Source organism: Diabrotica virgifera, chromosome 4 (assembly GCF_917563875.1).
Source record: "Diabrotica virgifera virgifera chromosome 4, PGI_DIABVI_V3a".
NCBI lineage: Eukaryota > Metazoa > Arthropoda > Insecta > Coleoptera > Chrysomelidae > Diabrotica > Diabrotica virgifera.
In genome coordinates this window covers 237,143,598-237,168,057 of record NC_065446.1, presented here as the reverse complement: position 1 = coordinate 237,168,057, position 24,460 = coordinate 237,143,598, and the positions used below count along the sequence as shown (strand labels likewise).

At 33.1% G+C, this 24,460-nt stretch overlaps 1 protein-coding gene across 4 annotated transcripts in view; it reads left to right on the top strand.

Moving 5' to 3' along the window:
- Positions 1-24,460, top strand: part of LOC114328900 (protein phosphatase Slingshot) — a 639,247-nt gene that overhangs the window by 558,326 nt on the left and 56,461 nt on the right. The window contains exon 1 of one of the 4 annotated variants that reach the window (XM_050648796.1): positions 9,835-10,131. The exons of the other annotated variants lie outside the window; for them this stretch is intronic. Coding sequence (XP_050504753.1) covers positions 10,079-10,131 — 53 coding nt within the window. The 5' untranslated portion in view covers positions 9,835-10,078. Of the gene's footprint in view, positions 1-9,834; positions 10,132-24,460 lie in introns of those variants that run through there. 4 annotated transcript variants of the gene reach the window in all.

The following is a 24,460-nucleotide window of genomic DNA, read 5'->3' as shown; positions in this document are numbered from 1 at the left end:
CCAAAAAATCCGTGTTCTACGGGTCAAAATACATAAAAAACTTGCGTAAGTCCATCTGAATTAAGGAGGCCGTTGTACCCCCCCCCTGGCAAACAGGACTAATACTGATACCATTAATTTCTATTTTACGTCTGATTGGTTCTTTACTGATTACTATTGTTTTAGTTTTCAGAGATGAAATTGTCATATTAAATTCTTTTGCTCTTAGGTTAAATCTGTGGACTATTTTTTGCAAACTATTTTCATCTTGGACTATCAATATTGTGTCATCTGCGAAACAGAGTATTTTTACCTCTTTGTTTCCCATTTTGTATAATCTTCCTTTGTTGAGGCTTTTGATGATTTCGTCCATGGTTAAATTGAGGAGCACAGGGCTCAATGAGTCTCCGTGTCTTATTCAGCTGCCTATTGTGAATCGTGCTCTGACAAATGCTTTCTTCAAGTCAATCAGACATAAATCCTGGTCTTTAATGCTCTAGTGATTTCTCAGTAATTAGCTTCTCATGACGAATATTTCATCGGTACACGAAAACCCTGGTTCATCTGCCAAACATCCTGTGATTCATTAGTTTTTGAAGAATTTTAGTAGTAAGTTTTAGAGTAGTATTTATTTAATAAGTTGATACCTCTTCAAAATCATCTCATTCATTTTATTATATTTGATTCTTTTTAAATCTCTCAATACCTTTAGAATCCAAAATTAATATTATGTGCAGACAAAACAAAAACCAAAACAAACAGCTAATATATGCGTTAAAATCATAGGAATCTATAAAGGAGTGGTAGCCGAGGTCAAAACTAGAAGCCTTATTTAGGCAAACTGAGAAGGAGTTGGACAAAAACAAATCAGCGGAAATTCAACTTGCATGCATTTAAGTGTACATTTTATGGTAATTTTTAAAAGTGATCTTCCTTGTTAAATATACTAAAAGGGAAAGTTGTACCTATATTTTAGTCAAACATTTTTTAGAAAATGTTTAAACCAGTTGATAGGACAGTTCCTGATACGCAAATTAGTAATTTCTTTTAATGTTTGATTTTAAAATGACATAAATTCGGTTTTAACCTAATTCTATCGAGAATATGAATCATGATCTACAGATAAAAGTAGTTGTTTACTTTCTATGTATAAAATAGTTGACATTTTTATTTAATAAAAGTAATAATTGGTTTTCAAAGGTTTTTTCTTAAAATTGTCATTTGATACAAAATGGCAGCTAATCTGGAAAGCTCAACCGCTCAACGTAGGTGGCGCTCGTGTAGTTGAGGGTCACGTCAACTTACGACAACACTTCAAATCAATATATTTCTAAGTAAATATTACATATTTCTTTCGCTGTGTGAATTAAAATTGAGAAAATAAAATCCCTCAATGTTGTGCTGTGCGTTTGTGCTCATCGAGAACATCAGGACACAGGTTTCCCAAAGATATTCTGATGAGAAAAAAGTGGATTGTAGCAATAAGAAGGGATAAATATGTGCCGACAATAAATGCATGTATCTGCAATAAATATTTTGTTGAAACAGATTACGTATTGTCCCTAGATTCGACTGTAAAAAATAGAATACTTCACTATAAAACTCAGATCATAATTTATTATAAACACACGGATTAGATATGCAATTTTATATACATTCACACTGTTGCCACATCTACAATCGCTTTTTAAGGAGTAAAAATATAAAAAAAATTAAATTTGAAACAATAATATAGAAAAATGTGAAATAATAATTTGAAATAATTCTCAAGTTCTCAATATTTTTTAGTGACTAAAACATAACCCGACCAAACCTAGCCTAGCGTCATCGAAAATAACATGTTAATAAAAATAAACATGTTAATAACCGAAAATTAAAGTGACCTAGTACCATTCAAATATTCTTTAGTGACTAAAACATAACCTGATCAAACCTAACCCTAAATTTTTCTAATTTCACCTTAAATTTAAGGTCGCCTTTCACCTAGACAAACACCCAAATAATAATTATACTTAATTAAGTTAACACATTCTATATTTCCATAAGGAATTATAACTTTTTTTAAATAAGGCAACATTGCAGAATTAACTGCGCTCAATCCATGCTTAAACCAAATTTACACCAAATGCGGAACTGTCATGGCGGCCATATTTTGAAAATATGTGCAAAATATCACATTTTAAAATGAGATAAACACAAAAATTAATGCTGAGCGCACTTATTTAAAAAAAATTTGAATTGATAAAAAAGTAAGGCAGATATATACACAGTTGTCAGACTCGTGGGGGGAGTGAATCAATACCAAATAAATACCCTCTGAGCTATAGAAATACAACATTGAGACGATGATTAATATAGTTTATCATTCGATAAGGGCTTCCTTTTTTTTTCAGTAACTCTCGCATTCCTTCTCTTCAATTCGTTTTTCAACGCACAAACAGTCCAAGATTCGTATTTTTCGGCCATAATTTATTATTTATTAAATCGTAATCAAAAACACAATATTATACAAACTTCACGAATTGTCAAAATGTTGACCTCCAGCTACACTAGCGCCGCCAATCGGGAGCAACGGCGTACATAGCTGCCATTACCACTGCCTTATGTCGATTCACCGGTTTATTCATTCTGCCCTGTCCAGATTTTTCTTGGTTCATTCCGTTTTCTATGTTCTTTACTTACTCTCTTCATTGGGCATGGTCATTCCAGGCATTTCTAACTAATCTACCTCTGAGGAAGACCTTAATATCTTTTGCCACCTAAGGCTCCTCGGTAGACCTTCTTCACTGCTATATCTTGTGACATTCTTTTCATTTTACAACATCTCGGTAATGAAGAACTATTCGTAAAAGATCCAACAAGCTGCATCGAAAACTATTTCCACATTGACATCAATACTAAAGGAGAACCTATCCATAAAGATGCAACTTTATTCACTTATGTTCGTCGGCATCCATGATTGTAGTCCGTATATTAGCACTGTCCACCCACAGCAGACCACCCGGAGCCGGAATACCCCTCAAACATCGAAATCCCAACTACAATCCCAGACTAAAACTTTGAAAAAACAAAATCTTGAAATAATATGAAGAAGTAAACATATAGGTTCTTACATAATATATGCGTATATCATCATAATGTGTTGAATATAACGTATGTGTCTAAAATATTAAAAATTGAATTAATCATTCGTATAGGCCTTTCTCCAAATCGTCTCTTATTTTTCGCAGGTGTGCCAGTTTGACCTTTTTCATAACTACGGACACCTGGCCATATAAGACATTTTTTTTTGTTGGAATAGTGGACTAACTACTACCTCATCATAATCCTTGCCATAATATACACCTTACATACCAACTAGGAAATATCCCATAGCGTTTGTCAATCAAAGTCATTTGATTTGGAAATTCTATACAGAGTGAATTAAACAGCAGTTCAAAAAAAATATTATATTTTTTTATAATAATTCTTTAAAATTTGTTGAATAATAATGGATGACAGCACTTCTCAGTAATTTTTTCAGATGCTGGTTAATTAATATGATCGGTGTTTGACTTGTACGAATTTTAAAGCGGAATAAAATTATTCACAACATACGTTGTTCCTAATTTGGAGATAATTCCACAAGCAGCCTTTTTTTAATTCAGGATACACAGGATACAAGATTCAGGATACTTCGATTCTGGTACAAATTTCCAGTAATATTTTAATTGTAGAGCTTGATCTTCTTGTATCTCTGTTAATTTTAATTCTCCAGATGTTTTTTGGGTGATAATTACATATATTGAAAATTAAAACTCACGAAAACTAAATATAAACTCTGAGAGATCAGTTATTATTTTATCTTCGTTTGCAATTACAAATTCAGTTTTTGTAAATGCTCCATGACTCAGTCAAAACATTAAGTCTTGTAAGATCACGAGGAAGATTACCAACAAGAGGGATCGACCAAATTACAGAAAATGCAATATGCATACCTATGCATGAGTTAAAAGAAATGACCAGAGATAGAGATCTTTGGAGACGGATAATACACGACATCACGATTACCCCTACACTCCTTTCAGGGGGTCAGGACTGAAGAGAGATATTATATTCCTATGAATATATACATTTTTCTCCAAAGTCGATTTTCATTCCACTGCATTTTGGCTTCCATCGATTCAACACTCTTTCCACACATATTTTAAACAGTGTCCGTGATATACAGCACCTTTGGTGCAGATTTTTGTTTTTTTCTGATTCTACTGGAGTATATGCATTGGATGCGTACATACATCAACGCTATAGCGAACATGTATACATGTACATAAATGCAAAAAGTGTCGATCATCATCATTCTCTTTGCCTTATCCCTATGCGGGGTCGGCTTCCCTAATTGCAATTCTCCACACAATTCTATCTTGGGTCATATAAATGTTAATCCCCTTTACCAACATATCCTGCCTTATCGTCTCCCCCCAGGTCTTCTTTGGTCTTCCTCTCCTACTCCTTCCAGGAATCTGCACTTCAGCTAGTCTTCGTATTGGGTGATTAACGTCTCGACGTTGAACATGACCAAACCATCTTAACCTATGCTCTCTCATTTTGGCATCAATTGGTGCCACACCTAGACTTCCCCTAATATACTCATTTCTAATTTTATCCTTCTTTGTCACTCCACTCATCCATCTATGCATTCTCATTTCCGCCACATGCATTCATTGTTCCTCTTTCTTTTTCACTGCCCAACATTCAGTTCCGTACATCATAGCCGGTCTTATGGCTGTTTTATAGAATTTTCCCTTCAGCTTCATTGGAATTTTTCTGTCACACAACACACCACTCGCTTCTTTCCACTTCATCCATCCAGCCGTAATTCTACTGTATGCATCCATCTATTTCTCCATTACTCTGTAATACCGATCCTAGGTACTTAAAACTATTGCTTTTCACAATCATTTCACCATCCAAAGATACCATTTTATTTGTAGTAGCTCCATCTTTAAATGAACATTCCAAATACTCTGTTTTTGTCCTACTAAGTTTTAAACCTTTTTTATCCAGAGTTTGTCTCCACTGTTCCAGTTTTTGTTCTAAGTCTCTTTCACTATTTCGTACTAACACGACATCATCAGCATACATTAAGTACCATGGAATGTTACCCTGTAGTTTCGCTGTTATCTGGTCCAAAACTAATGAGAATAAATACGGACTAAGCACAGAGCCTTGGTGCAATCCTACTTTCACATGAAATTTATCAGTCTCTCCCACACCTGTCCTAACACTAGTCGTTACTCCCTCATACATATCCCTCACAATCTTTACATATTCACCAGGGACTCCTTTCTTATTGAGTGCCCACCACAGAATCTCTCGAGGAACTCTATCATATGCTTTCTCAAGATCAATGAATACCATATGAGCGTTTGATTCTTTACTCCTGCATTTTTCCATCAACTGCCTTATAATGAAAATTGCATCTGTTGTTGATCTACCCTGCATAAAGCCAAATTGATTCTCGGATATTTCGGTCTCTTCACGTATCCGTCTATCAATTACTCTTTCCCATATTTTCATGGTGTGAAATGCAAAAAAAAATGCAAAAAGTGTCGATAAAATGGAGAATAATATTATTTAGACGCATTTTCAGTCACAAAAGGCTTAAGACAAGGATGTTCTTTGTCTCCAGCTCTATTCAAAATCCATATTCAAGAAGCATTACAACTGGAGGAGAGAATGTACATGAATGAGAATAGAACTTGGAAATAAGTACATAACAAATCCTTTCTTCGCAGACGATCAAGGGATTATGGCAAACCCTGAGGAAGGCACTCAAATCAACAAAAATAAAACTGAATATCTTAGAAGAAAGGACGAAAAAAGAGTCTAACAACTCTTACTAGGAACAGTGATAGCGACAGAAAGAACGTTAAAACGGGATATCCAGCAGAAAATAGAACAGGGCCAAAATGTAGTACAAACACTAAATTTGTTACTTTGGTCTCCTAAAATCAGTTTATGAACAAAAATGACCATCTACAAATCGGTTGTAGAACCAATTTTGACGTACGGATCTGAATGTTGGCCAATAACGATGAAAGAGAAGAAAAAACTAGAAGTAGTAGAAATGGACTATGTAACAAGAAGAAGAACAAGAAGGATTTACAATACTGTAGATACAATAGAAGAAATAAGAAGAAGAACAGGAAGGATTTACGATACTTACTGTAGATACAATAGAATCCAAACAGATTTGATGGCACTGGCATGTAATGCGAATGAAAGATGAACAGGCAAAACAAGATGAACAAGAAAAAGCCAAAACAGGCTTTAAACTATGTTCCGTGAAATAAAAGTAGAGGAAGACCAGCATTAGAGTGGAGAGAAGGAATCAGAGGAATAATGAGAGATAGAGCCATAATAGACCAGTAAGGATCTGCGAAAAAACGTCATTTTTGGATGTGAGAGGTGGCATTCGGATTTTTGCAGATAAAGTTAGGTGACACCTTCAGTAATAATAATTGACTTATGCTCCTTCTCAAATATGCCCGGAACTTTAATAAAAAAAATAAAATATTTAAAAATTTCGAAAAACATCGATTTTTTTCTGCTGTCTTTGCTTATAACTTTAAAACGATTCGTTTTGGAACAAAGTCGTACAGAAATAAAATAAAGATAATTTAATTTTGTATGATATACGACTGGTAAAAAATGTCTTAAGGTATTACCTTTTCTGCAATATAGCAATAAATACAAAATAAGGGGGCAAAATAAGTCTGTTGTCATTCAATATTTTTTAACCACTTTGGTGGCACTTAGAACCTTAGTAATTCGCTTAGGAAGTTCTTTGTAACATACTTAAATCGTGTACCAAATTTCATTAAAATCGATTTAATAAATTTTGCATAATAAATTTGCAATCTAAATGTTTTTAAAAAAGTTCAAATTTTTTAAAATCTTTCTGAACAAAAAGTAGACCATTTAGAAGTTGGCTAATTTTTTTACATATAAAGAGGTGCTCTACCTATCTAATACACTTTACAGAATTAAAATCGGATTATTTAAGGGGCCCCAGCAATGTTTTAAATTTATAAACAATTTTTTGGCTTATAAACAAATAGCTTTGTTTAATAATAAAAAAATTATTTTTTAGCAATGCAGATAATTAAAACCGGTATAATTTGACTTAAACTTTCAAAAAAGTCAGCAGAATTGCTATTTTATTTTTTAGTCAAACGTTATTCGCGTTAAAAAATTGCAATTTCTCGATTTTTTGAAAGTTCCACCGCGTTTATCTCGAAAACTATGCATCCTACGAAAAAACTTGTAAGAACATTTTTTGCTTAGAATTACCCAAGAAATACAAAAAAATGTTTTATTTTGCGAAAAATCGATTTTATGTAATTCCTCAAGTTATTTGTTTATAACAATCTTATCGACATCCGGATCAACTGTTACCCAAAAAATTCTTGTTCTACGGGTCAAAATACATAAAAAAACTTGGGTAAGTCCATCTAAATAAAGGAGTCCGTAGCACCCCCTCCTGACAGCACTAATTTGTTTATAAGCCAAAAAATTGTGTATAACTTTAAAACATTGCTGAGGCTGCTTTGATAATCCGATTTCAATTCTGTAAAGTGCATTAGATAGGTGGAGTACTTCTTCTTTATATGTAAAAAAATTGACAAATCTTTTTATGTTCTAGTTTTTGTTATGCAAGATTTTAAAAAATTTTAATTTTTAAAAAAAAGTTTAGATTGCAAAATTATTATGCAAAATCTAGTAAGTCAATTTTAATGAAATTTAGTGTACGGTTTTAGCACATTACAAACATTTTCTAAGCGAATTAGGAAGGTTCCAAGTGTAACCTAAGTGATGGAAAATCATTGAATAAGGACAGGCTTGTTTTGCCCCCTTATTTTATATTTATTGCTATTTTGAAGCAAGGGTGATAAATTAAGACATTTTTAACCAATCGCATCTGATAGAAAATTTAATTATCTTTGTTTTATTCCTATAAGACTTTGTTCTAAAACGAATAGTTTTTAAGTTATAAGCAAAAAAAGTAGAAAAACGAAATTTTTTCAAATTTTTAAATATTTTATTTTTTTTATTAATGTTCCGGGCATATTTGAGAAGGAGCATAAATCAATTATTATTAACGAAGTTATCACCTAACTTTATCCGCAAAAATCTGAATGCCACCTCTCACATCCACCTAAAAACAGATCCTTACTGGTCTATAAAGGAGAAGATATGGATCGACTGAAAAAGGTGGAGATCAAAATGTTATATGAGGCAGAGGTTGTAGGATCCCTGTAAATAGAAACATACACTCCTGACCAAAAAAATCCGGACAACTTAAAAATGGATCATTTTTGATGTCTCGAATCTCCTAAACCTGTTGTCTGATTTTAATGATTTTTGTAATATGTTTATAGCCTTATTCTCTAAGAATATCGATGTAGTAATAGTGTTGTTGAAGAGGTAAATGTCATTGTATACCGGGTGTAACAATAATACTGTGTTTTTTCCTCAAAGTTCAAAACACCATGTGGAATATTCTAGCATTTAAAAAATATTGAAATTAAATCTCAATTGTAGCCTTAGCCTTTCTTAATATTCTGCTTTGTGACTCATTCACTTATTTTGGATAATGAAAAAGTTAGGTACTTTGATAACTAGCCATGTTCTTCATCAACACAGGGTGTTCCTAAATAAGTGCGACAAACTTTAAGGGGTAATTTTGCATGAACAAATAATGACCGTTTGATTTATGTCTGAACATATGTCTGCAAATGCTTCGTTGCCGAGATACGGGATGTTGAATTTTTTCTTGCACACTGAGGATTTATTTATTGCTCTAATACCGGTTGAGATATGCACATGAAATTTGGTGGGTTTTAAGAGGTAGCTATTGCGCATTTTTTGACATACAATTATGAATTTTATATTCACCGTTGGCGTGCATACTGGTCATATAACCCGGTCATATACCCTGTATGCACGCCAGTGGTGAATATAAAATTTTTAGTTGTGTGTCAAAAATGTAAAATAACTACCTCTTAAAACCTACCAAATTTTATGTGAATACCTCAACCGGTTTTAGAGCAATAAATAAATCGTCAGTTTGTAAGAAACAAATCAACATCCCGTATTTCGAAAACGAAGCATTTGCAGTCATATGTTCAGACATAAATCAAACGGTCATTATTTGTTCATGCAAAATTACCCGTTAAAGTTTGTCGCACTTATTTAGGAACACCCTGTATTGATGAAGAACATGGCTAGTTGTTAAAGTACCTAACTTTTTTATTATCCAACATAAGTGAATGAGTCAAACAACAAAATGTTAAGAAAGCGTAAGGCTACAATTGAGTTTTAATTTCAATATTTTTTAAATGCTAGAATATTCCACAGGGTGTTCCGAACTTTGAGAAAAAAACACAGTGTTATTGTTACACCCGGTATACAATGGCATTTACCTGTGTAGCAAAAATATTACTACATCCAGATTCTTAAAGAATAAGGCTATAACATACTAAAAAAATCAGATTAGCCATTTTTAAGGTGTCCGGATTTTTTTGGCCAGAAGTGTAGATATATCCAAGCAGGGTGTATTCGGAATTGGACTTATACCGAGGTACTGCTGGATATTTTATTGATCTAATTAAAATACAGAAAAACAATAAATATGAGGTCCTTTCTCTCGGTAATAGATACCTCGCATGTGGTCGACTTTGACAGGCAAAATATCTGGTCCATACCCATTTTGAAAAACCGCCGAGATGGAGATGTGTTTATATGGTGCCGTGTGCGCGGGCTTGGAGCGTCGGTGTAGACACTGGGTGTTTCGCTGCTCTGCGGGTATGTCCATCTTGGGTACTTTCAATGACTGCGGCGGTACCGATTCTTGATTCAGTACCGATCGAACGTCGCGTCTTAGCGGTTCTCCGCTAAACTTTCTTGTGATTTTTCTTCACAAAGTGATTCACTTCTGTCGTACGTATGCGATAGTACCTGTGAGTTTTTCTTTCTTCCGGAAAATATCTGGATATTGATCGCAAAGCTTGCGTCCGTTCGACCTAGCGCGAATAGATCCAATTGTTTTGTGATAATGGTTGTGCACAAAAAATGCAGATTTTACGACTGGGCATGGAAAAATGACAGGTAAATCATTATGATCATATTTCATTAAGTTCATACCATACACAATGTGATCAAATTAAATACTCGTTAAATCTATTCAATTAAAATATTCTTAAATTTATTTGATGTGGATATCAATAGTGTTCAAATATTTAGGATAATATAATAGGTACAGAGTTAGTTTTTAGTGCGACATTGGTCGATAATTCCATTATAGTACAGAATATCCAAAAAAGTTATTTAGTAAAAATGTAGGCATGGATCTAGGTTTAAATAATATACCACGATTATGAATACCTATAAAGTATTATAGAAAACATACAATTTCTTAAATAGGACACCCCGTATATTTTTTTGTATTTAGATTCTTCTCCTAATCCTGGTTCTTATAATGTGGGGTTTGATACTACTATACAGGATAATTAGTGAATTATGACCATTTTCATTTCGATATCGCCATGAAATAAAAACCCTGTATGTAAAAAAGACTAGGTACATGGTACATACCTACATAAATAATTATTAATTTTACATAATAAGCTTAACATCAGTGGCTAATCCAGAAATTTTTTTTGGGTTGGGTCATGAATCTTGAGGGTGATTTAATTACTTTTATCTGATGCAAGGTCACTTTATCTTACCACCCCTAGAATAATTGGGTTTTCAATTATTTTTTGAATGGAGCTAAATTTTTTTTTGTTTGACGGCTCTCGGTTTTTCTTTTTTTAGGATTATTGAATCGATATTAATTTTTGTTTGAGGGGGTCATAATCCCCGTGACACCCCCCCTTGAATCCGCCACTACTTAACAACTAATTTTCAAATTTAAGTTGAACAGAAATTATTGACGATTTCACGAATATTCGTATACAGAGTGAACTACAAAAGAAAATTACGATTTTCTCATATTTTTTAAATGTACAATCCTATATTTTCTGCCTCTTCTCCGTGTGCCTCATCCTTCAAAGACATTGGCGATCATCATGGTCCATTTTACTCGCTCTGCAACGGTTCTGAAGAATTCTATTGTTGATTTTCCACTCTATTGCTTTAAATTTTTCAACCAGGATGTGCGTAGTCACCCTGGTCCTATTTTTCTTTCCACTTTCCCTGGTATAATTGACCGCATCACCTCATATTTTTCATTTCTTAGTATGTAACCCAAGTCATTTTTCTTTCCTTCATAGTGTTGAGTATTGCTTTTTGATCTTTCTTAATGTTTGCGTATTTGTTACATATTGTGTCTATGATCTTGTCCACATTTCAAAGCTGGCAAGTCTTTCTTCAGTTGCGTCCGTAAGAACAGAACCTAGAATCTTCCCCCAGGAAGATCCTAGGGGGGTTACAACTTAATTTGTCAGCAACACCTTTGAATACTCATAATGGTGTTAAGCGTATAGAGATCAAACTATATCCCAGTGGAGGGGTTACAACCCCATAAACCTCCTTAAGGAAATAAGTCAAAAGTAAATGTTCAAAATATCCACCTCTAAAGTACAGTAGAACGTCAATAATCCGGATTAATTGGGACCGGACCCCATCCGGATTATCAAATTATCCGGATTATCGAAATTACCTCAAAAAAGGCTAGTATACACATAAAAGTACAACAAACGTTTTAAAATTTTATGTTTTCTCTTGTACAGTAAAGTGTCTAGAGGTGAAATTAATCAAAACATTTTTTTATGTTTAAACACTGTATTGTAATTCATTTATAATAGCACCATGTGTACAGTAAAAACATCAGACACTATTTGGGCTTTAAAAAAATGTGTAAAATATTTTTGAACTGCGGTAGAGGTTCGTTTTTCGCAGCGAAGTTCTTAATTTATTTTAAAAGAATCAGATATTTTTGCTAGATACAAATCCGGATTATTGACGGTCCGGATTTTTGACGTGCGGATCCATTGTACATTTAAAAAAAGAATGTGTGTGTACTTTGTACGCACGTAAGAGTTATACTTCTATTATTATGATTTCAACGAAATTAATATACTTAACAGGTTATTTGTATTTTATTTAAATATTAAACTAACTTTCTTTACCTACCACTTTTAAAAAATTTTTATTAAAACGATACCAATAATATAAAAAAAAAGAATATGAATCGTCCGGGATTTGAACCCGGGACCTCTTGATCTCCGGTCACACGCTCTACCACTGAGCTATATTCCCTTTGTTTTGACAGGTTACAAGATTTCTCATACATACTGACAAATTTAACAGACCAAGTGAAGTATACAAAAATACTTTAAATATATTTACTATTATTATAAAATATCTTACGCCCGAGGAAGACAAATCCAAAGGCACAAAAATTATAATAAATAAATTTACTAAAAACACTAATATATCCTTTTATATGATATAATATGACTTATTTGCGCTGACAGCGCTGATACATACATATCTTGAAAGATTAGCAACGGAATACATACTGTCTGTGTGCGCATGCGCCCGGCATTATAAAATTTCACTCTCGATCGTAAAGAAGTATAACTTCAAAAATATGAGAAAATCATACTTTTCTTTTGTAGTTCACCCTGTATACGAAAATTTTTGTCATGCCTCTCAGGGGACATAAGATGTCATCAGCTGAGAGAAGAAGAATTCTTAGTTTCATACGCTGTACTCAGTGAGTGTCTTTTCGAAAATCGATGAATTAAATGCATTCATGTTATTTTGTTATGCTCCCGACATTTTCGCTAAAGGACTATCATTGCAAATAATGCTTCTCTTTTACCCATGCCACCTATGAATTACCACATCCTCGTATATAGTTGCAATTTTCAATTCAATATCAATTCAATAGTTTGGTAAATCTCCTTCATAAGAAGTGAATGCAACAGTTGCCTTGAAATTACTTTTTTAAGGAATCTACATATTTTATAAGAAGCTACCGATCTTCTTTTGTTATTCCCCAACTTATACGATTGTTTCCAAGTTTACAAAACGGCTTTAACATTTCAACTTGACTAATTACTTTTATTTCCCATGACATCAGTCGGGTTATACCAGAAGTAAAAATATCTAAGTAGCGTTGACTTATAGAAGGCAGCCTTCAAAAACGTAATGACGCACGATGATTAAGAATGGCGATAGATTTTAATGCTTAAGCAAAACAAAATACGTGTTTTTTCTATTCATTTAAATGAATAACATTTTTTGACAAATAAACCACAAATGATAAAATATGAATAATGTTATAAAATTATAGAGGAAAGGCTGCAAATATGGGCTGGTCTTGTAATATGGGCTAGGTGGGTTTCACAGCTATTCGTTGCAGATCTCTACATTTTGACTATTGCAAACGGTATTTGACGAAGTTAAACTATCACCGTAGCGATGGCGCCACTGTGGTAGATATTTCCCAGTTTATAATAATTGTTTGTCGGTTGGTGTGAGTGTCAAAACTTTTTCGGGTAAGTTGATAAATTCCAGTATTTAAAAATAAACACGAATTTTAAAAAAACATCTGTGTCACGTTGAAGCTCTATTATTAGTCTTTGATATATGCTAATGAGTTTTCTTCAAATTGTCTGCTTTTAGACATAACTTCTTTTGTTGTGCAAAGCAAGCGTGTTTACAATATGGGCTAGTGGCCCATATTTAGAACAATGTAGCAATGTAGGCAAAACGAATTAGGAAAAGGCAAAGAAAAAAGGAAAGGAAAAGAAATAAAAAAAGGAAAACGTAAGCAGGTTACCAAAGTCACAAAGGACCAAAAAAAGAAATCGAGTTCTAGTAGCGAGGATGAGGAGGAATATGTGCCTGCAGATGATGAGAGCGATTACAATGAGTTTCCTTCTACACAGCCTCCACAAGACGCAGCTGACGTAACGTGTATGTTTTGCGAAGCACTTTTTTCAGAGGATAATCTTGGTGAAATATCGGTCAAGTGCTTCATGTGTCATTTTTGGGCACATAACGAGTGCGCTGGGGCCGAAAAAGAAGAATACCTATGTGTGTGACTTTTGCAAATAGTTTTAGCCTATGAGTTATTTAATGGACTTTTTGTATTTTAGATATTAAAATATATTTGTCACACATTTATCTCACTTCACACAAATTTAAGACACATTTTTCGGGGTAGCCCATATTTAGGATCATTATTCAAACGGCGCAAAAGTACAATTTTTCATTATTTGTACATTTAAAACAGTTGTATATTTTTTAATCAATTTGGACTTTGGGCAGGTTATAAGTAACTAAATGTAGGTATTCTCACGTACCTTTGGAAATAAAATCGAATTTTTATTCTTTTTTTACAAAGAAAAACAAAATGGGTAGCCCATATTTGCATCCTTTCCTCTAATGATAAAAGTAATTTAGAACTAAAACACTGGAATAAATCGATTTTTGAATACAGTACTTACCTAGAGACTAAGGGCCAGTTGTTCGAACGCTAATCAAAAATGATCATTATCAAATATTTAATTACAATTATATTTGATTAAGCGTACTTCTGACAGATGTCACATTTTGAGGTTATGTTGACATTGTTGACTGATTTATTTTATTATTTTGGTTTTAATCTAAAATAAACCATAATTAAACTCTTTGTGATGTTAATTTCTTGTTTTTACTTACAAATCAATAATAATAATAAGCAATTTTTAATAATTTAACAGCTGCGGTTATACTTTAATTACTGCTTTACCTACAATCAATGAATGATTAGCGTTTTACATGTATTTTTGATGTCTCGATTTGATTTCCATCAAGAAAATTGATTACAATAAACTGATTGATTTTAATCAACTTCTTGATTAGCATGTATTACATTGTGTTCAAAATGACGCCCTAAAAAAATCTACAATAGAAAAATGGGTGGAAATGCACAATTACATTTTAAAGTGGCATCCAAAAGTGCATAAACATGTCAAAATCAGTATATTAAGGGCCAGTTCAAAGAATATTTCCAAAAAAATTCAATCTAAAATATTGAAAAATAAGCCATTGGTGACAAATTTTGACAGGCAGCTCAAAAATGCATTTTGCGGTGGACATCAGAACTCGCTACTGGATCATACGAAATAAAAAAATCGAAAAGATTTAGGTAATTAGCTTATGATTGAAATGATTTTTGAATTTTTGGTATCACTCAGAAGTCAAAAATACGAAATTTTTGGTAAAAATTTTGTGAAAATCAACAGATTTATTATTATTAAATAAAAAATAAGCAAAAAACGAAAAATAGCTCGACGTTGTTACCTCATGAAATGTCTAAAGAAAATCTATGCAAAATTTCAGGTAGATCGGTCGAGTAGTTTTTCAGTTATAATGTCCACCGCATTTGAAAAATCAGTTTTGAGAAAAATGCGTTTAAAGTTTTGACGACTGCATCTTCATCTTCTTATTTGTCTGCCAAATCGTAAAGTGATGCACATTGGAATATGTTTTTTGAATCGCGGAGTAATCAACAAAGGAGAAGGCGAACAGTTCTTTAACGTCTCTCACTACGCTCAAGCGTGCTGGCGCGAAGTCGCGCAAAGCGAGTCGAAGGTAGGGATATTCAACACGCTGTATCTCTGTCAATGGACCGTGATAGTCGTGACGTCAAATCAATGTTGGCTACTCTGAAATTTATTCCAAACAAAACAAAACTCTGTCAACAATTCACACGTGGTGTTTATTTTCGTTTTTATAATTGGAATATATTGCTTGTAGGATGTTTAATTTTTACAAAATGGTGATGTGTTGTGTACCCGCGATTGTAATCAATGCTCATAGTATATTTCCCACCATATTTCTAAATAGGACAAGTTAAGAACCTAAAGAAACGCAGTAAGTACCATGTAGTGTGTAAATCCTTGATTTTGTGTAGGGACATTTATAAAATTAAAAGCAATATGATTGATATGACTAACAAAGATTGTGTCTTTAGAAAAAATGAGCAGATAATTGTTAAAACAAAATAAAATTAAAAATGATTACACAAATCACGTGTATAATCAATTGACAGACGTCAAATGTGCTTTATTTGGAATATTTTTTGACGTTTTGACGTCACCCTATCACGGTCCATTTGATTCCGATCAATCTGAAATTTTCAGAGGGTATTTCAAACCATACCCACCCCCCTTAAGATCACTGAACACGAATACGCAATCAGAACCGATCCCTACAGCTCCTGGTGCCCAGGGTTACTGCTAAAGCACTCCACCTGAAGTTTCGAGGGCTTTCGGCACTAAATTGATACAAACAGATTACTAGGCGGTTGTTGGGATCGCTCAATAGGGCTTTTCATTCATAGTCATTTGTTTCGAGCTTCTGTCACAGCCCTATACGAATACGTCATCAGAACCGACCCCCCTGGAGCATCTGGTGCCTAGGGTCAATGCTGAGGCACGTCATCTTCTGTCGTTCCGAGAGTTTTCGGCACTAAATTGATGCAAACAGATTACTGGGGGGCTTTTTGGGATTGCTGAACACGACTATGACAATAAAACCGACCCTCGGAGCACTTAGTGCCCAGGGTGACTGATATGCACATGATCTTCTGGAATTTCGAGGGTTTTCTCTTTTCGGAGGTCTGTTCTGATGGCGTACCGTGTTTATCAACCCAAAACCACCGGAATAATTTATTTACGTCAATGTAATGTCGGAAAGCAAGAAACTCCAGAAGATGAAGTCCTTCAACAATGATCCTGGACACCAGGAGCTCTGGGGGTCGGTTCTATTGACGTATTCTTGTTCAGCGATCTCAAAAACCATCTAGTAATCTGTTTGCATCAATTAAGTGCTAAAAACCCTCGAAACTCTAGATGACGTGCCTTAGCAGTAACACTAGACACCAAGTGCTCCGGAAGTTGGTTCTGATTGCGTATTCAGGATCAACGACCCCAAAAACCTAAAAAATTATGTCCCTTAATATACTGATTTCGACATGTTGGTGCAATTTTGGATGCATTTTATGCACTGTAAATCATCATTCTCTTTGCCTCATCCCTATGCGGGGTCGGCTTCCCTAATTGCATTTCTCCACACAATTCTATCTTGTGTCATATCAATGTTAATCCCCTTTAACAACATGCCCTGCCTTATCGTCTTCCCCCAGGTCTTCTTTGGTCTTCCTCTCCTACTCCTTCCAGGAATCTGCACTTCAGCTATTCTTCGTATTGGGTAATTAGCGTCTCAACGTTGAACATGACCTAACCATCTCAACCTATGCTCTCATTTTGGCATCAATTGGTGCCACACCTAGACTTCCCCTAATATACTCATTTCTAATTTTATCCTCCTTTGTCACTCCACTCATCCATCTAAGCATTCTCATTTCCGCCACATGCATTCGTTGTTCCTCTTTCTTCTTCACTGCCAACATTCATTTCCGTACATCATAGCCGGTCTTATGGCTGTTTTATAGAATTTTCCCTTCAGCTTTATTGGAATTTTTCTGTCACACAACACACCAATCGCTTCTTTCCACTTCATCCATCCAGCCCTAACTGAATGCATCTCCATTTATTTCTCCATTACTCTGTAATACCGATCCTAGGTATTTAAAACTATTGCTTTTCACAATCATTTCACCATCCAAAGATACCATTTTATTTGTAGTAACTCCATCTTTAAATGAACATTCCAAATACTCTGTTTTTGTCCTACTAAGTTTTAAACCTTTTTCCTCCAGAGCTTGTCTCCACTGTTCCAGTTTTTGTTCTAAGTCTCTTTCACTATTTCCTAACACGACATCATCAGCATACATTAAGCACCATGGAATGTTACCCTGTAGTTTCGCTGTTATCTGGTCCAAAACTAATGAGAATAAATACAGACTAAGCACAGAGCCTTGGTGCAATCCTACTTTCACATGAAATTTATCAGTCTCTCCCACACCTGTCCTAACACTAGTCGTTACTCCTTCATACATATCCCTCACAATCTTTACATATTCACCAGGGACTCCTTTTTTATTGAGTGCCCGCCACAGAATCTCTCGAGGAACTCTATCATTTTATGCACTGTAAATGCATTTATACATTTCCACCCATTTTTCTATTGTAGACTATTTTCCTGACATCCCTAACACAATGCAAAAAGATTGAAGTCGATTGGTGCTGTATTTAAAATTCGATTTGTCTCATCTTTCCACATCCTCTAGCTAGAAGATACAGTAAAACCTTGAGATACTTATTGGCTTAATCGGTTCCTGATGCTTGCTTTGATATGATATTTTTATGTGGTTGTAAAATAAGTTGAGCACCTTGGTTTATATAGCTATTATATAATTTATAAAATATTGTATATATTATATTATTAAACTCAGATCAAAGTCTCTTCAGTGGCAACATCTAAAAAAATTATTCGATGTTCAGTATGTTTCTTAATTTTTCCATCTTCTGTGATTTTTCAGTAGGATCAGCAAGTTTTAATAAAAATATTTCCAGAAACTTTGTTGTTTTTCCCTCAGGGTGTCTGCCTTTTGTCAAAATGTGTAAATAGGCCCGCATTTGTTTATTAAAATAAAATATAATTATATACTCATTATTATTTCCATTCTATTCTAAGTACTATTGATTATAATAATATGAGCGTTCTTATTATAGTAAATATATTTTGAAAACAAAACATATTGTTCTTGTATCATTGTAAACATTTTTGAGAATAAAGTTTTTAAAAAGAAAATTTCCAAGAAAATAAATTCAATTAAATATGTCGAAGAAATTATGTAAAGAAATAAAAATAATAGGAATCATGTTTAGAAATTAGAAAGTTCTTGCCAATACATGCTTTCAAAAGTTAAATAACCTGTTTTTAAGAAAACAATAAACAGGCATCGACAAGACTTAATCCTTACTTTGATAAAATGTTTATTAAAACAACAACGAGGGTCATTATGAAAAAAATGCTGCTTTTTACTTAAATATTTCATAGAATTCACTTTTACTGGGATATTTCGTCTTCTATAACCTCTAGTTTTTTTAAGAATCGGTAGTATTTTTGGATTTAATTCGACTGAAGTTTATTTTTTGTTAAAGTAATTTTTACTCGGAAATTTTGTTTAACACTCTGTTTACATTTCTATTTTTTAGAAATATCTAATAGTTTCGGGTAAAACATATGGTCAAGGCTCAGTAGGAGGCTTTGGATTATTCAGGAAAGTTGGAACAGTTAACGGAAAATACTTCTGTCGGAATTTCCTTGATTAATCAATTTATCGGACTGGGATAAATACTTGAATCTTATTCAATCGTTTCGGCAAATTGCTATTCACAATTATTAACGGTGGTTATACTTATAACTGAAGGAGCTAAATAACTACATCTTACACATTCTTAATAATAGTGATAGAGAAACAGGTGATTCCTTAAAAACAAGAATTGATGTGATTCTGTCCACTTCTAGATGTTTAAGGATCCATTGGCGCTAATAAATTTGTTTAAAAAATTAATTAATTGAATTACAATATACACTGCGGTGCAAAAAAATCGATCCACTAAAAATTTGGTCATTTTTGATGTTTCGAATTCCCTAAACCTGTTGTCCGATTTAAGTGATTTTTTACCACGTTATAGCCTTATTCATTGACAATATCGCTGTAATAATATTGTTGCTAGACAGTCAAATTGTCATTGTATACCGGGTGTACGAATCAAACTGTGCTTTTTCTCAAAGTTCGCATCACCCTGTGGATTATTCTATTATTTATAAAATACTGAAATTAAAACCCAACTATAGCCTCAGGTTTTCTTAACATTTTGTTTTTCGATTCATTCGCTTTCGCATCGTGTTTTCTAAATAAGTGCGACAAACTTTAAGGGGTAATTTTATATGATAAAATAATGACAATTTGCTTTATAATCATATATCCGCAAACGCTTCGTTTCTGATATATGGGATGTTCAATTTTTTTTTTTACAAACTAACGATTTATTTATTGCTTTAAAACCAGTTAAGATATGCAAATGAAATTTGGTGGGTTTTAATACGTAGTTATTGCACATTTTCTTACATGCAATTAAAAATTGTATATTCATCATTGGCGTACGTACGGGTAATATTATCGGTCATAATACCCGTTTGCGCGCCAATGGTGAATATTAAATTCTTAATTGTATGTCAAAAAATGTGCAATAGCCACATCTTAAAACCCACCAAATTTGATTTGCATATCTCAACTGATTTTAAAGCAGTAAATAAATCGTCAGTTTGTAAAAAAAATTGAACATCCCTTATCTCGGAAACGAAGCGTTTGCGGACATATGATTATCAAGCAAATTGTCATTATTTTCTCATGTAAAATTACCCCTTAAAGTTTGTCGCACTTATTTAGAAACACCCTGTACTGATGACGAACATGGCCAGTTGTTAAAGTACCTAACTTTTTTATTATCCAACGTAAGCCAATGAATCGAAAGACAAAATGTTAAGAAAACCTGAGGCTATAGTTGGGTTTTAATTTCAGTATTTTATAAATGCTAGAACAATACACAGGGTGATGCGAACTTTGAGAAAAAAAAACAGTTTGATTCGTACACCCGGTATACAATGACAGTTTGACTGTCTAGCAACAATATTATTACAGCGATATTGTCAATGAATACGGCTATAACGTGGTAAAAAATCACTTAAATCGGACAGCAGGTTTAGGAAATTCGAAACATCAAAAATGATCAAATTTTTAGTGGATCGATTTTTTTGCATCGCAGTGTATATTGAATCGTCGTTGATATCGATTTTCGTATTGATACAGTTTGGTTATTTTTAATATGAATCATCTCCAACGTACATCTTTTATTATAATTTGACTCGAAATTTGACTGTCAAAATCGACAGAATAGTTATTTTATGTTAGCTCAGGCTGTAGTCTTTGGTGACTTCTTTCTTCTGCTGGTTTTCTTTTCTAAATCTATTAAATTAGAAAAATCAGTAGAAAAATCACAATAGAGATTCACACAAATCAAGAGACGTTGAATGTTACGAGGAGCACTCCCAAATCATGATTTACAAAGTTTATATTGTAAATCATGATTCGGGAGTGCTCCTAGTAACATTCAACGTGTCTTGGTTTGTTTATTTCTAGTGCATCTTTATTCTGATTTTAGTATAGAATAGAGTATAGTATATTACTGCAACTCATTATTTTCAGCAAAAAAATTATAGTAAAGTCGTTAGGTAAATGTTTCTACAAACTTTCTACCAACTTCTCTATCTTCACAACATTCGTGTTTGTCTATCCACGAGTTTATTGTTGAATTTGAAATATCGTTGTACACGTTTGGAATTGTCGAACAAATTCTTGATGATAAATAATTATTTTAAAAGGATACGTTTGTCCAAGTGAGACAGACGTAAAGAGTAGTAGTTAGCCTTGAAGACACAGTGAAAATGTTGAATATTTCCTTTTCAGCTGCTTGTAGAATACAGGGTGATCTCTCATGGCAACAAGAAAATAAGAAAAAGCATTAGTTAGTAATGAGGAAAAATGTCACAATCAGTAGGTTCCTATGCCTAACACTAAATATAAAATAAAAAACTCTAACAAGAAGTAAAACCACTTCTATGTAAATTGGTATATTTATTAAAACTTAAAAAATCCCAATGGATTGAATAAAAAATGTCCAATTCAGAACGTTTTCAGACCTATCGGTCCATCATCAGTGAATGTGCATACTTGCTAAATAGCCCCAGAACCAAACAATGGTTGAATTTAAAATTCAATTTACATTATTTAAAAATAATATTAAACAGGCTAAACGCCGATGTTAAAGGATATCGCCTATGGGAACATGGTGAAACCCTACCAAAACCTCAATCAACCATCTTAGGCCAACTTTGACTATAAAGTCAAATATAAAATAATCATGTTTTTTGTAAATTTTTTGAAACCATTGTCTAATCCATATCTTTACCTCTACTTTTCCTTATATTATAAGGCGAAATAGATGGTGTTTAGGTCCTCTAATTATATGACCGAAGTATTTTTTTTTCTCCTCTTTATGATGTTTATGAGCAGACGTTCTGAATTCATCATTTGAAGAACATTTCCATTAAAAGTGTGTGAAACCCACGATATTTTTAGGATCCGCCGATAACACTATCGTATGCTTCTAATTTGTTTTGCATTGTGGTTTTTAACGTCCATGTCACACAACTATACAATAGGATAGACCACGCATAACATTTCAGCACTTTCTTGCGAATATTCATCCACAGGTTTCTGTTACATAAAACTGGTTTCTAGTTTGGTTACTGTTTGATATTGTTCCAGTACCGGTTTGTAAAACTGGTTACATAAAACATATCCTTGTATCTGAAATGGCTTATCATTCTATCTTCTCTCCATTAACAGAAAGCAGATTTTGATCTAATTAATCTTTCCAACTGCCATCCACTTCGTCTTTGAAATGTTGATTTTAAGGCCTCTCCGATAACTTGTCCCTGACTAGATTTACTAATGTCTGGAGATCTTATAAATTTTCTTCAAGAATGTTTGTATCGTCAGCGTATCCGGTATCTGACATTGTAGTCCAGGGTAATAAGGTTTTTTCCATGACACTCGAGCAGCCAGGGTACTGAAGCGTTTTTTCGACAGGTAATACCTATAAGAGCAAATTGTAACTATTTCCTGCGTAGGATCTGGCGGCCATTTTTATTTATAAACAATTAAGTGTCAAAAATGGCATTTTCCCCTTTTTTCAAATCAATGGAAAACAGTGAAACTTATGGTTTTTTTTAGTACAAATATCTTTGAGATTATGGAAAAGCTTTAAAATGACGTATTACAAAGTTTGATACACTCATTTATTGTTAATATAATTGCGAAAAAAGGTCGGAATTGCAAAAAAAAATAATTTCGCAATATCTATTGTAAAAATTAGTGAACAGCTTTGAAATTTTTGTCAAATAAGGGTTCTTTGGTGCTTAATATGTGATAAAAATTTCAAAGCGATTCATTCAATTGTTTAAATTTTATTCAAATTGTTTATCCCAGAAAGCATTTTTTTTTACAATTACATAAGTCAGAAGAAAATGACGTTAGAACCATTCCACAGGTGTCAAATGAAAGAGTATGATCTATATTTTCAACTTGGTTTAAAAAAAGCGATTAAAAAATGCATTTATTAGTAATAAATAATTCTGCAAAAGTATCGTAAATCTTTCCTTATAAACTTTTTATTTTGTTATATAAGAAATTATATATATTTATTACAATTTTTTATCAATTATGATATAAATAACATTACTTGGTAGTTGTGCATTTAAAACAGGGTAAAAAAGTTAATTTTTTTGGAAAAAGTTATTCAAAAAGTTTATAAGGAAAGATTTACGATACTTTTGCACAATTATTTATTACTAATAAATGCATTTTTTATTCGCTTTTTTTAAACCAAGTTGAAAATATAGTTCATGCTCTTCCATTTGACACCTGTGGAATGGTTCTAACTTCATTTTTTTCTGACTTATGTTATTGTCAAAAAAAAATGCTCTCTAGGATAAACAATTCGAATAAAATTTAAACAATTGAATGAATCGCTTTGAAATTTTTATCACATATTAAGCACCAAAGAACTCTCATTTGACAAAAATTTCAAATCTGTACACTAATTTTTACAGCAGTTATTGCGAAAATAATTTTTTTTGCAATTCCGCCTTTTTTTCGCAATTATATTAACAATAAATGAGTATATCAAACCTTGTAATATGTCATTTTAAAGCTTTTTCCATAATCTCAAAGATATTTGTACTAAAAAAACCATAAGTTTCACTGTTTTCCATTGATTAAAAAAAAAGGGAAAAATGCCATTTTTTGACAGTTAATTGTTTATAAATAAAAATGGCCGCCAGATCCTACGCAGGAAATAGTTACAATTTGTTCCTATAGGTATTTCTTGTCGAAAAAACGCTTCAGTACCCTGGCTGCTCGAGTGTCACGAACAGGGTATATTTTTGTCTTATTACCCTGGCCTATTGTTGATTACTTCTCTGCCTAGTCCTACTCCCTCTTGTCTGTCGTCCAAAGCCTTCATAAAGATTTCATCAGAGTACAGATTAAAAAGACGGTGACATAACACAACACTATCGTACTCCACGTTTGATGGGTAGTTTTGCAGTACCACTATCATCAATTTGGATAGACCATTTCTAAATCCACACTGCTTATTACCCATTCTCCATCCTACTTTCGTACAGAAGGAATACTCGATTTTGTATAATTCGCAAAAGTATCTTAAGTGCGTGACTTATCAAACTGATTAGTCTAAAATCACTTCATTTGGTGAGCCCGCTATACGTCGTTTATTTCTTCTATTCTAATGTTGTCAGAACCCTATCATCCATTCTTATTAATACGCCACATTGTCTATTATTTTTATTTCCAGTTAGTTCCTTTATTTTGTTATTA